Below are 14,428 nucleotides of genomic sequence, written 5' to 3' on the forward strand. Positions count from 1 at the left end.
GTCTCGGTGTAATGTTCGATGAAATATCGTAAATCACGGGACTCGTTGTGTCTGAGAAGTTTTCATAGGCGGTCGATTCGACCGTTCCTCTTTACCTCCTCCCCTCTGCGCTCGATATCATCCCTCCTTCTCCCTGTTCCACCTCTTTCCGCGTCTCATTCTCATTACGAAGTTCCCGGTCATCAAATTTTATTAGCCCCCGCTTCAAGGGTTCGCCTTACTTCTAACTCAATATCGTAGATTTGTAGTCTCGGTTTAACTACCCTCGCTTCTTCCACGTTCCTCTCTCTCTCTCTCTCTCTCTTTCGCGTATACGCCCTCGCAACCTCACCCCTCCTCTCTCCTCTCCTTGTATTTTCTCCAGCGTGCTCCGGAGAGGAGAAGGCCAGATGTAAGCGCGGCGAGCTCGAGCTCCAGCGACTTTGAAAGCAGCAATAATTCCGTGCTCCACGGCCGAGAACTAATTTCCACCCAGCTCTGAAGGCGGCCCTGGTGGACGGGGGATCAAGCGAGATGAAGAAGGGTGGACTCACCGACGTTCCCTTCCCCTTTCTTCCATTCACTTCGTCTTCTTCTTCTTCTTCGCTCGCTTCTTCTTATTCCTCGGGCTCCTCGATTTCTCGCGAGCAGTTCCGTTTTCTCTCGCGCCCTTTTATCGTCCGACAATGACCCTGCTGTACCACTGCCGACCGTCGCAGCCAATAAAGCTCGACAGACAGGGCTGCTTGAAAGGCGCTGGAGCGAACGGAACAGCCAAGTCGCGCCATTTCCGGTTGCCGGATTAAGCGAAGGCTTCACTGCGTGGAGATGGAATACTCGGGAGGAGTTACTGGGAGTTACAGCGCAATGATTTTGAATTTTGGTTATTGGGCGTGATTGTTACGTTGAAGTATTTGAGTTTAGTTAGTTTAATTGAGATAATTTAGAAAATTCGAGTTTCTGCGATGTTTGTCGAGAGGTTTGGTGAACAGATTCCATGGACTGTGATAAAATTTCAGGATTTAATAAACGATTTAGCTGACTGCGTTCTTTATTTTCGAAATTTATCGAACCAATTTCAGACGGTTCCTTCAGTGATGCTTTTTCGTCCTGATCGATCATTTTTCCCTCGAGTTCATCTTGGAACTCGTGAAACATAATTGCCCTAATCTGCAGGAAATCCATTTCTTAGAAATTACAAAACTATAATAATATTGCAGTTAAAATCTTCGATTTCTTCCTAAAAGCTAAAGCACGATTTTTTCAAACCAGCATTGACAATTATTATTTTACCCCCATCATAAACAAAAACACCAATATAACATGTAATTCTTGAAAAAACTCCATAAAAGAAAATTCCGAGTTAACAAGTGATTGCGTCTCGATTTCGTGAGAAATTTCGAAGAACATTTTGCATAAATTAGGTGCGTTAACCTGTCACCAGATATTTACGCAGACGATTATTGCCAGCGGCTAATTTCTGACATCTACTACTGTCGTCAACGTGTGATCAGTAACTACTGCTGTCGGAGTTTCTACAAACTTGTGCTACTGTCACGGCTGGCTGATTATATGCTAACCAACTCTACTGCTAGCAGCGCCCGCCGCTGTGTACTAGTGTAAACGATGGCTGACTGATACGACCAGTTTCTACTGCGTTGGTAATGGCCCGCAATATTAACACTGTGTTTGCCTAGGACCTTGTATTACTGTATTCTTGGTAATTACGCGCTCTAGTTGTTTGAACTGCATTGTCCTTGTGTAAGATTCCTCCTCTTCCGTTCGATATCGTCATTTTCTTCATCAATTAACTCACGTGTGTATAACGTACATATACGATCATACTTGACTGGCAGACTTGTGTGTGTTTGAGACAGTTCGCTTACTTTGGCTATTGATCTCTGCGGATTCGATCGGAGATGTGTTGTACTGAAAAATATGCGTTGCCTTTGCAACATTTGTGTGGGTTTGTGACAGTTCGCTTACATTGATCTCTGCGGATTCGATCGGAGATGTGTTGTACTGAAAAATATGCGTTGCCTTTGCAACACTGTCCTCTGTACGTTTAACGAATAAAATAACGAATTTGTGCAAAAAATAATTTACCATTTTTTGGGGGTGAAATGAAGGAAAATGTGTACGTCACTTCTTGGAATAATAGTGTTGCGAAGAGACTGAAACTGATAGTCAGAATAATGTGATCTTATCAATGTTTCTGTTGTAGACTGAAAATATATTAATACAATCCTCTTTCTACTGCTTCATTGGAATAAAAATAGAGAATTGCTGTAACGAACTCCGAACGAAATCAAGACTGAAAATTGCGATCATTCCACCCCACGCAACTTTCAAGAAAAAATCCACGCAGAAGTAAAAATAGTTCCACGCCACATTTCGAACTATTCCACGAAGCGTATCATTAATTCTCCAATTAAAGGCTAAGCGTCTCTGAACCCTCGAGATCAAGCGAAATCATTTCGTAGAATTTTCCCCGGATCCCATAGTTCCTCCAATAAATACACCTATCGAACGAAGAAACGTCCGAAACGTAGTATCATTATTAAAGAATTCTCCGCAACAATCGAAATCCTGAACGAGTGTCTTCGACACAGAGAGACCAGTCTAATTCGTGGAATCCATTTATCGAGAGCGGTAGAATCGGACAAATTGAAGATCCGCGGACGACGTATAAAAATTAACGAGGACGCAGTTAGAGGTCGCGTAACATGCTCGACGATCAGGTAGATCAACGTAATCCTCTTACGTCGCTTGATCTTCAGATCCGCGTTGACTGGACTCATCCTGGAGGGCTGCCGTTTCTCTAAGCCTTTAAACCTATCTCAGGCGAACCAATATCGAACCAATTTCGAGAAAACGGTGTCACGATATATACAGGGTGTCTCGACAACTCTGCCCGCCTCTGATATCTCCATTATTGCGAGTGGTAAGGGAAAACGTTGGTTAAAAATGTTTCGCGATTGCGAGAAATGTGGGACACCTTGTGTATCTGCATCGACGAACGCGTGGCAAACTTTTTAATTGGATTAGGACTGGGTAATGGCTGATACGTAGACGAAACGTGGAGAATATTTTGTTTTCAGGTTTTCTTAATGCTTGGGAATCATGTGGTCATATCTTTGACAAAATTTGTCACTTGCTGGATTTTTCATAACTTTTTATGACTCAGACTACAGAATACCTTTCAGTGACACAAAGTGGTCAATTTATTTTACAAGAAAAGTAGCGATCAGTGCTAAGAAGTTTTCAAACAGAGATGAAAATCAAGTTCAATAACAGAGACAATCGATTTTTATGATTTCGAGATGAAATCTACTATACAGTTCCCTTCTTTCAAAAATAATTCAAAATCAATCTTGCATCAATATTCACTATTACTGAATACACAACTTTGTAAGGATAACAGTAAATTCAAAAGATTCTTAAAAATTCGCCGAATAAAATACGGAAATAATCGTGCATTTTTTAAAAAGAATTTTTAACACTAAATCTACCAACCGGGTCAAAAATGACCCATTAGCAACTTTCCAAAAACAGCGAATATTATCGTTTGTATGCCTCTATTTGCACCGATACGAATCGAACTTTTACTAAAAATTCAGTTTTGGAAGGTCGCTAATGGGTCACTTTTGACCCGATTGGCAGCGTTAAGGAAATAAACGGCGAACGTGTTGCAGACTTACCTTCTGCTGTTGCGTCTGTGTGGGTTCAGTGGCGAGCAATTGCTTCAGGGCCGGATGTCCGTGGCCATTTGGTGTCGACGTGGCACCTGGCGTGCTGGGCGTGCTGGGATTGCTTCCTGGTGTATTTGGTGTATGTGGACCGGTGGTGGGACTGCTTGGACTAACGCTTTCGTTCACCTTGCTACCGGCATGATGATTCTCCGTATGCCTCCTCAGACTCCTCGCGTCACAATACGACTTGCCACAACCTTCCGCCTTGCATTCGTATGGCTTCTTGTTTCGATGCGTTAGCATGTGTCCATTCCTGGAAAATCACGAGGGAAAATTGCGTTTGAAATTGAAGAACTTGTACGAAATATAATGAAAATTTTGCGAATGATCGTATTCTCGTTTCACTTGTATTTTTCTGAGAATTTTTTATCGCGGTTGGATTTTACGAATTTTCAGGAAATTTTACGGTAATGAGGGAATGTAATATTGAAAATTGTAATTATAGGGATCTGTGGAAAATTATCGACGACCCACTTCTGAATAGTTTGCCAACTAAAAATCTTTACTCGTACTAACTAAGAATACCTTGCTAATTTAAAATCTTTACTCATACTATCTAAGAATACTTTGCTAATTAAAAATAGATGACCCACTCCTAAATACTGTGCTGAATAGAAATCTTTACCCATACTAACTAAGAATACTCCTGAATACTTTAGTAACTAAAAATCTTTACTAATACTAACTAAGAATACTTCTGAATACTTTGTTAACCTGAATACATTGACGAGCCACTCTTGAATACTTTGCTAACTAAAAACATTTACTCATACTAACTAAACATACTCCCGAATACTGTGCTAACTAAAAATCGATGGCCCACTCCTGAATACTTTACTAACTAAAAATATTCCTAAATACTTTGCTAACTAAAAATCTATGACCTACTCCTGAATACTTTGCTAACTAAAAATCTACGACTCACCCCTAAATACTAATACTAATTAAAAACAAAAAAAGAACAATCTTCCATCACAGAGTTCTCAAAAGAAAATTAAACAACAAAAAACCCTTCACCAAAATTACTCCAAGAAACCCAAAGAAATTCACAGCACCCTCTTTCCTTCAATCCCTTACTTTCACACTCGAACACGTCGAATAAACTCCACCACACGGTACAATATATATCCAGATCGTCTTCCATCGCGATAGAAACAAGAACATTCATCACATCGTAACCCGAATCCGCGTACTTCAGCAAGAAACCGAGAATTCATTTCGCGTATCGCCAAGATCAGAGTAGCAGCAAGTCCAGCATGCCGTTTCATAATCCTTCGAGCAGCACCTCGCAAGAAACATCCAGGAAAACTCGATCATCCTATGTGCCCCGAGTCAGGCGTAGAAAATTATGTCGGTCCAATTAGGTCGCTATCTATATGGAGAATCTACTGAACTCCGGAAATCCTGTACAACGAGCAGCACGACGATCTTGGCGTGGAGCTATCTACGAGGAGAATCTAAGCTCGCCCTCGACGTGACAGCCTTACGATCGTTTCGCGACAGCTAAAGACTCTGCCCTGCTCTCCGGGACATTTCTCCAGAGATCCATATGCGACACGCGATCGACAAGGCGGCACCACGCATCGAGAGACTTCGACAAGTTCCCGAAAATCTATCGTGATAGAAAAAAAAGAGACTGGTTGAAAAGGGACCGGGTTTGAAACGCGGGACGAAAGAAGTAGCAACAAGTTGGCGCATGAATTTCGACCGATGAGGTGTGCAAAGGCTCTTCGTTTCGTTTCGAGGGGATGTTACTGCGTTCGATCGCGAAAGGGTGATGTGCTACTTAATGTGAAGTGCTGCGCTGAAAGGTCTCGCAGCGAGAGGAAACTTGCTTGAATGCAATTTGTCGTGGACACTTGTGCGAGGTTGTGACGACGACTTCTTGTGCTTGTTGAGAGGGGAAAAAGGTAATGCGGTTTTTGAGAGGACGAAATTGTAATTGTTCTGATATCAACTGGGAATGTTAACATGTATTTCTAAGCATTACTGCGTTTCAAGGTGTAGCATGGAATTTCGAGGTTTATGTTAATATACCTACTGAATGAAATTGGTTAATCTGTTGATCCTTTGTAATTTGATTTTTTCTTGTTCGTGAGAAGAGAAAGGGTTGATTACAATTTCACATTTTGCCGGGAGGAGCAAGAATTCATGCATAAAGAAATTTAGGATTAATCTGGGACCTCTTATATCGAGACTACATATTCATGATGTATTACACATTGAAACTGAAATTACATTCACGGAAATATTTTATTACTGAATTTTCTTACTTTTTTTTTTTGTAACCTACTCTCGTATGTTTTAGCAACAGAGTACTTTAGCGAGTACTCAAAGGGTTAATATCTACTTGAAAATGAATATTTACAAACCACATCGTATTTCACTATATTTATTTTTATTTATTTCTACGAGAAGATTTCCCATTAGATCGCACAAGAATAGGCAAGCACTAATACCAGAAATACTAACGGACGCAAATTCAAAATGAGAAACATACAAGACTCTGGTCAATGTGTGTTACAAAGAAGCGAGTTTCCAACATTGAAAAAATGTTCAATGTTCGTGCTTTCCGGTTAGCGCAATTATAATACGACAGAGAAAAGGACAAGAGCAGAATCTAACGAAAAACCGAAGAAAGTGCAACAAGTTGGCCGTGTAGTTTGACCGACGAATAAGAAGGGCACCTTTATCGCCCTTAAGAAGCGTCTAATACGTTGATCCCCCGATACAGCCGCCTGGCCCATAATTGCATTAATCCAGCAATGAGTTACACGGTGGAAACGACATCGTTAAACGCCGCTGTCTAGTCGTAACTATAATCGAGATCCGAGATTTAACGCGGATAAAACAGCGGGCAAGTGCGACGGTAAATCGTTGATCTATATCACAGTCGAGCGCAACGTCGTCTCTTCTCGTTTTCACCATCGATACGGAGGACACTTCGTTCTCTCCCAGGTGGATCAGATTTCTCTCGACAAACATTTACCTAGAATATCACCGAGTCAGGCTACCGAGTCGAGAGGGAAACGACTCTGACGGAACGTTTTTCGGGATTACTCGATTAACTTGCGTCGGAAGCTAAATAGGATCGACTGTCTAATTTTATCAGAGTTCCTTTTCCCATAAACTAGGTATTCGAGCACGCTTGTATTTATTTTATACACCTTTTCTTTCGGTTAATCTTTAGACAATGCATTTCATACGCCCTAATTCGCCAAAAGTTTCATTCTCACCGGTCTTTTTCTCCACCGAAACCTCTTTACTCCGCTAAATATCAAAGGTTTTAATTAGAAGTGAAAGGTTAAGTAAGGCTCTTTTAAGAGTTGTTTCATGTTTTAGAAAATTGTCGAGCTCCGTGGAAATAAAAAAGAAAAAAGAACGGGAAACGTAGCCTTTGACCTTCCACCTATGCGTTAACCTTTAATTTGCAGGAGGGGAACTCTTGCTTTGCACAATGAGCAAAAATAAGAACAAGCTGATTTTGGCGAATGAAAGGGAGGATGTACGTATGTCTTAATTAGACGCGCGGTTCAAACGTACCGCGTGGAAACAAAAGCGGCGAATAGTAAGTTCAAGTATGGCCATTCGCTTCGGCCTCCTCTAACATCCTATGAATAATCGGAACACGCACTCTCAAAGACAGTCTCAAGAAAATGAAAAAAATTCGCGATCTGCTGAAATTCATCAAAATCCAAATTAATCAGCAAACTAGTACAATGTAAGCAACAAAATGTGACTGCATAAAATACATTTTTCCGGCTGTTTCTAATAACCCTGCTGCTGATAGAACACAAATCATTAATTAAAAAAGAAGAACTAATAGAAACAGAATAGATGACAATAATAATAACAGTAATAGAAAATTTGAGAAAATTGTACCAGTAGATAATATAATGTAAACAATCTGCAGTAATCTTGCAGTTGATACGACACAAATCACTAATGAAAAAAAAAAGCAGAAATAAGAGAAATAGAATAGATGATGATAATAATAAAAATAGAAAATTTGAGAAAATTGTGCCAAGGATAAACAGTGGTGTAATGTGAACAATAAAAATCTGCAATAAGCTTGCGAGACTGAAAAAGAAGAAATAGAATAGACGACGATAACAGCAATAACAGAAAAATTTGCGAAAGCTATAGCAAGGATGAAGAAGCGAATACGCAAAAGACAGGCGCATTAAAAATATAAGAGCAGGAGCTCGTCAACGTAGTCCAGCCCGCCTCAATGTATTCCAAGCGGTGGCTCTCGAGGCGCAACCCTTTCTCTCTTCCGGTGAAACTTTAACGAGCTCTCGAACATTGTCCACGTCCCGTATCTTCCGGCAGAAGAGAGGATTCTCTTGTGGATCGCGCTAAGAAGTGGCCAGAGCGTAGCACGAGCGACATCGTTTCCAGTAAATTTTCCAACAGTTCACCAGGACAACTATCTATCTCTCTCTCTCTCCCTCTCTTTCTCTCACTATCGGTCCAAGTTTTACAGTTAATCGATACAGGAACGAGTTCCCTTAAATAGGTATCACGAGGTAAACTTTCAACCGGTTCGGGAGGTTTCATTTGTAAAAGCTAATTCGTTCAACTTTTCACGTATCTCTCCTTTCTGATCCACGCATATACAGGGTGTCCCGTAACTCTTCGAACATCCGGAAATGGGGGGTTGCTGGGGTGACTCTGGACAACTTCTTCCTTGTCCAAAATGTAGTTTGCAGCTTCGTTTCCGAGTTATTAACGAAAAACGCGTGTACGTCCCGCGGGACTCGTCGACCACTTGGGAATCGATCGTCCCACTCTCGCGACTCTTCGCCGTGAAAATGCGAAGGGAAAACCGAGAGGCTACTTGCGAAAGCACCGAGGAGAAGGGGATAAAGAGCGTAATTTATTTGGTAATTTGCCCACGCTCCGTGGTAATAAAGCTCGCTGGAGGGTGTGATCTGAATAATTAACTACTGAGACGTACAGAGGTGGATACTATTGTTCACTCGTTATCTTCTTACCTTTTTTTTTGGGACTGTTCTGATTATTGCGTTGGCTTTCAGGCGATTTCTATTTTTCAGTGTAATTGCGAAGCCGTGAGTTTCTTAACACTAGAACTACCGGCCTAGGCCAAAATGACCCACTAGCAACTTTCCAGAAACAGCGAATGTTCGATACGCAGCAAGTATTACCATCTGTAACTTTTCGACATTGTTTTCTGCATGTATGCTTCTATTTGTACCGATCTAATCTAATTTTTCAATCACGTTTTAGTTACATAAAAATTCACTTTTGGAAAGTCGTTCATGGGTCATTTCGACCCGGTTGGTAGTTCTAGCGTTAAGATCTGAAAAATATTCGTCTACGACATTCTTAGGTTTCTTGTTTGACAAGAACTTCTTTCCACCGGGACAGTTTTTAAACTGGGAATAGACGGATGTTAGAGGCAGATGAATTTAGGGAATAAAGTAGACGTGGCAATGAATTTTACTTTAATTCTTTGATTTTTTGTAAGAGAAATGAAAATCTCTGGAAAACTAAAAATTTCAAAATTCCTACCGTCGCTTGACTATTTATTTGAGAATTTTTCAAATGGTCCACGTAGTGAAAATGAGTTTATTAGTTGGTGCAAGTATTTACTGAAATATTGTATAAGGGGATATTACATTCCACGATGAAAGGATAAATAAAGATGAAAATTGATTTTCACCGAGTTTACTCACGAACGAACGTGAAATTTGGCTGATTGAATCAGCAACGAGTTAAATACGAACGAGTAAATTAGCGTTCCAAGTATTCGCATAATAAATTCTTTCAAAAATATTCTTAATATGGTTCAAAAAATCACGAAAAATGTCATATAACAATGTTACAAAAAAGGATCGATAAAAAAAATATTCCTCGTGTCATTGTTCCGCTTAGAAAGTGATCACAAAGCTCCCGAACAAACAACGATCTATATTCGTCAGTTTTAAATGAACTTCGACATTTTCCGCGGAGGAGATAAGAACGTCAACGATGGAAGGTGTTTATACTTTCATAATTTCTTTCGTTCTACTTCCTTTTCTCTCAGATCCGCGGCGACACGTTTCTAGCACAGCGAGGAGGAGGAAAATGGCACGAACAAAGACGGTATTGAAGACGTCGAAGCGGGAAAGGAAAGCTTCGTTGTTGAAAGAGAAACAAAAGAACGAAAGTTCCTCGGATCCTTTTTTCCCCTCTAATGACGATGTATCCTTCAAAGGACCCGGCTGAAAATATATTTCTAAAGTAGAATCGATCGTATACCATCTCGAGGCTAATGAAGTTCCTGAATAATTAACGTGGACCTTGAATACGATACCATTTTCCTTTCAAAAAAAGGGAAAAAAAGAATCATTCCTGTTCTTTTCTAAGCCACCCGCTAAATCCAATAGTTTACGTTCCAAACTCACGCACACGCAAGATCCATATTTTACATGCAGATCGAGAAGAAAGAAACGAAGAACAAAGCTTCCTGTCCCTGAAAAAGGAAAGAGTCGCATCTCGCGTATAAAAAAAATTCCTCTCGAGGATCCGATGGGAACATGAGAAACAACTCAGCAGTGAAAACAGCCGACTTTTATGGCGGCTTATTTTCGAGGTGTATAACGCGCGACATTAAAACGAGGTTACATCGATGCGATAGAGTTCCTCGAGGATGAATATTTCAGCTATCTAACGTCCCTTTCGATCGCTAATGTCACTGCAGTAGAATTCTATGGTTTTTACTCAACAAAATTGATAACAATAACGAATACGTTTGAAGATTAATACACCGCACTAAAGGCTACTCTCTCAAAAACTCTAAAATTCTTTAATCTCGATTTTCTCTAACAACTTACATCGGTAAGCCTCTAAAGAGCCCTGAATTCACGGATTCGGCAATACAATATTAATACACAATACTAAAAACTTAATACTGCCTCTCAAACTCTAAAATTTGATGGTTTCAAATACTCTGCACTCTTCGATCTCGATTCTCTCTAACAGTTAATCCTCTCGAATTCAGCAACACTGAAATACTCAAGCTCACTCCGTCACAGCAACAGTCTAAGCACTCTATCTCTCGAAACACTCGCATAGTTCAATTCCATCCCTTCTTCCACCCTGTCAAACTTCCACAAGCAATTACAAAAAAACCCAAAGAATCCTTCAAACTACCCTCACCACCGAAAACCAGCAACACCACTAATACTTCTCCTTTCCCAAATCACCCAAACAAAACCGTCCATTTCGAACGCACAGCAGCCCAAGAAGCTTCCCACGCGAGAATTCTCTCTCCTCTCGAGGCAGCCATCACGGTCGAAGATTAAATTCGCGCCAATTATCAACTCTCCATTAATTCCGCCGTTGGCAGAACAGCCGAAGGTTCCAAGGCAGAGAGAGAGAGAGAGAGAGAGTGGTAGGGACGCTATCAGCTTGGAGGAGGGCCGTTTGCCCCGCTTTATTTTCTTTCATTTCATGGGGTCAGAGCATTCTTAATGCGAGGCGGACGGGACGGAAGCCGAGAAACAAAGGGGGTATCGACGATATCGAGGTGGGAAAGCAAGCCCTCTTTACAAGCACAAGACCAAAGAAACGACCAGGCTCCTCTTCCTGGCTGCATCGCCAACGACTCCTTCTCAATCCCTCTTCTCCTCCACCCATCCCTTCCTCCGCCAAGAACTTGTCGCAAATCCCTTTTGGACCAAGAGACGCGACTGCCCTCCGCACTCCATCCCCTTTCTATATATATACTTTTCTCTCTTTATATATATATATATACAGGCTGGCTCTCGAAGAAAAGCTCTCGAAGAGAATACCTCTCGAGGTATAAGCGCTTCCTTTCGTCCTTCCTTATTTCAAGCGGCAGCGTCGCCGTTCGAACCCCGGGAAAAGGACTACGTGGATTTACTTCGATAACAGAGATACGCCGTGGAACTTACAATGGTGGGCCGGTCGTTCGCTCGGTAAGAAAGGGGTGAACAGAGAGAGGACGGAGAGAGGGGGAGAGAAGCTCTGCTCGCTGGACCGAGGGCGAAGCGTAGCTTCTTCTTCTTCTTCTTCTTCTACCTCCTTCTACTCGGAAGTATAAGAACCCCGAGAGATGTTGCGCACTTGGAGCGTCTTTTTTAGATTTCAATTAAGCGGCCTTGGAACGTCTTCCTTTGAACGACAGAGAGAGAGGCTCGGATACGACCGTTGTTTCCAACTGGCTCTCGCTCTGTGTTAGGGTCAGAGGATTGAAACTGGTACAGAAATAACTGTTAATAAGTGCTGTTTAATGCTACGGAAGCAATCGGGGATAATTGATCACTTGATCGGCGACGACTTGATTTACTGTGCTCTTCGCGTTCATTACTTGATTTAGAGCGAAATGTGCGGGTATGCTACTGCTCGTAAATTTAAATACGCGATGTAAAGTAGGTTCAAGGAAAATTCAAGGAAGTTCTATAGCGACGACCGAGGAATCAAGAAAAATTGTGAAACGAGAAGGCGTTTACACGTTTCTTTTTGTCCAATTTAAAGGACACAAGGTTGGGCATATCGATATAAATTGTAAAATTCGACAGGAACTTATGGGATGACCTAATATCTTCAGAATGACTGAAAAAGAAATTTGCTGTATAAATAAAATAATTTAGTAGTATAAAGCATTCTTCGATTTTTGCTGCAACTTCGCAAACATAATTCACTGTTTGTAAGTATTAAGACACTTGCTGAATGTGAAACGAAGTTAAGCAATTATTAAAAAATTACTAAGACCCTAAGAGCTCCCAAGATCTCCCGGCAAATTTAGGAAATTATTCAAGCTACCCTACTGTGCACAAAAAAATAACGAAACCTTGTCTCCTCTTCTATTTTCCTCACAAATCTATCACTTTCTGCTAAAACATATCATTCAAACCTTTTCTATTTCATTCAACAGCGAACAATCTTACACGCGAACACAGTAAATTCTACGTACCAACTAATTAACAATAAGAATTTCCAAAAAGTTTCGTTCGAATCCATCGATTCACCGATCTAAGCGACGAACGAAGCATCACGCATTAAAAGCTCTCGCTGGGAGGAGCTGGTTGGAGAGCAGCAACGTGAACAGTGGATACCCGACTCGAATCAAAGATGTGCAAAGGGAAACAATTGCGGCTGCGAAGCTCGCTTGCCAAGGAAGGAAGGAAGCTCCCCGTCTGTACTGTCCTTTTATATTTTCTTTGGCCGTTTAATTACTGCTGCGTGGAACAACGAATTCTGTGTAAATTCTACGTAACATCCGCGAAATAAGAGGCTTTCAAGGGATAACAGGAAACAGGTTAAGTACCCCGAGACTCTTTCTTTTCTCTTCTGGGTATACCGTTGCCTAAAGTCGAACGGAAGGAGCCTGTTTGGAATGTTTTTTGATAATAAGAGCACGGCCAATTCACAGGGAAATCGTGTCGCGAGCTGCGAACGGGAAAGAAACGGAAAAAACGGGGGAGATTGTGACCTGTACACCGAGGTACAAAGAGTCGAGGTTTTACTCTTGGTGAAACCGTGTCCTTCCACAAAGAAGACCTACCACCGCGCGTTAAATGTAACGCAAATGATATTTCCCGATCTGATTAATCTTTCGCTCGAGATCCTTGGAGATTTTTTTAGAGGGAAAGTTGTTAATCTTCCATCATTTCCTTTGCAATTTTGAAGAAACGAGTGTAATCTTTTTCCGGGTTAACAGAATACGCGTAATTGTGGCAAATTGGAGTGAGGATGTTAATATATTTCAAGGAAACTTATTTCCTTTACATTAGGTGCTCTTTAAAAATTTATGCAATTATCCAATGAGAAATTTTCTAAAATCCACGATTTCTATGTTTTATTGGTTTCGTATATTTCAGTACTCTATTTTCTATAAATTTCGTGTATTTTAACATTCTATTTTCTATAAATTTCATAAATTTTAGTATTCTATTTCCTATATTAAATATATTTAAAGTATCCAGTATTTCGATAAAATGCAACGACTGTCGAATAAGAAAAAAGGAGGAAAAGCTTTCGTTCGTTTATACGAAACGTATCCGCTATCCGTTTCAATGAGAGCTCGCGAAAGAATTAGGTAGTTTTGAAAGAAACAATCGCTCACCGGCACGAAATGGGAAATTAATCGAAGAAGAAAGGTGTTTTCATCGTTTCACTCGCGAAGAATAGCTGCACAAACGAGTTACGTAATGGAAAACTCGCCTTTCCCTCCATTATATAATGATGAGGAGGAGGCAAAAAGTTGAAGAGCTGACTGGATATCAGAAAATACCGGCGAATGGTGTAATTCGACGCTTATTACTTCGTGCAAACAGAATTAAATTACGCTCCATCATCGGGGCGTTACTTTTATTTCCTGATCAGCCGTCAAACTTCCCCGGAACGATGGAAAGCCCTAATCACGTTTGCCAGAGGATACCTATCGACGCGCTTTTCCCTCTACCGGGCTATTTTATAGCCGCGAAAATGTCACAGAAGATTTCAATCAAATCAGCTACAGATATCTCTGTTACAATATTTTTTTTTTTTTCCAGTGAAAACCTTTCCAAATTCCATCCAAAACGGAATAAAACATACTCTTCGTGTATTTATTATTGAATTTGAAAAATTAAATTAAAATTCTGTATTTCCGTATTTCTAAATTTTTTATTTATTTTAAATTTCTATATTTCAGTATAATTTTGTTTAATTATTTGATTCGTAAT

General features: G+C 40.6%; 1 protein-coding gene across 1 annotated transcript in view; it reads right to left on the reverse strand.

The window, feature by feature from the left end:
* LOC108575340 overlaps nucleotides 1–14,428 on the reverse strand; it is a 413,517-nt gene that overhangs the window by 158,333 nt on the left and 240,756 nt on the right. Inside the window, exon 7 of the mRNA XM_017938107.1 lies at nucleotides 3,681–3,984. Within this exon, the coding sequence (XP_017793596.1) occupies nucleotides 3,681–3,984 (304 nt within the window). The remainder of the gene's footprint in view (nucleotides 1–3,680; nucleotides 3,985–14,428) is intronic.

This window comes from Habropoda laboriosa, unplaced genomic scaffold (assembly GCF_001263275.1).
Source record: "Habropoda laboriosa isolate 0110345459 unplaced genomic scaffold, ASM126327v1 scaffold143, whole genome shotgun sequence".
NCBI lineage: Eukaryota > Metazoa > Arthropoda > Insecta > Hymenoptera > Apidae > Habropoda > Habropoda laboriosa.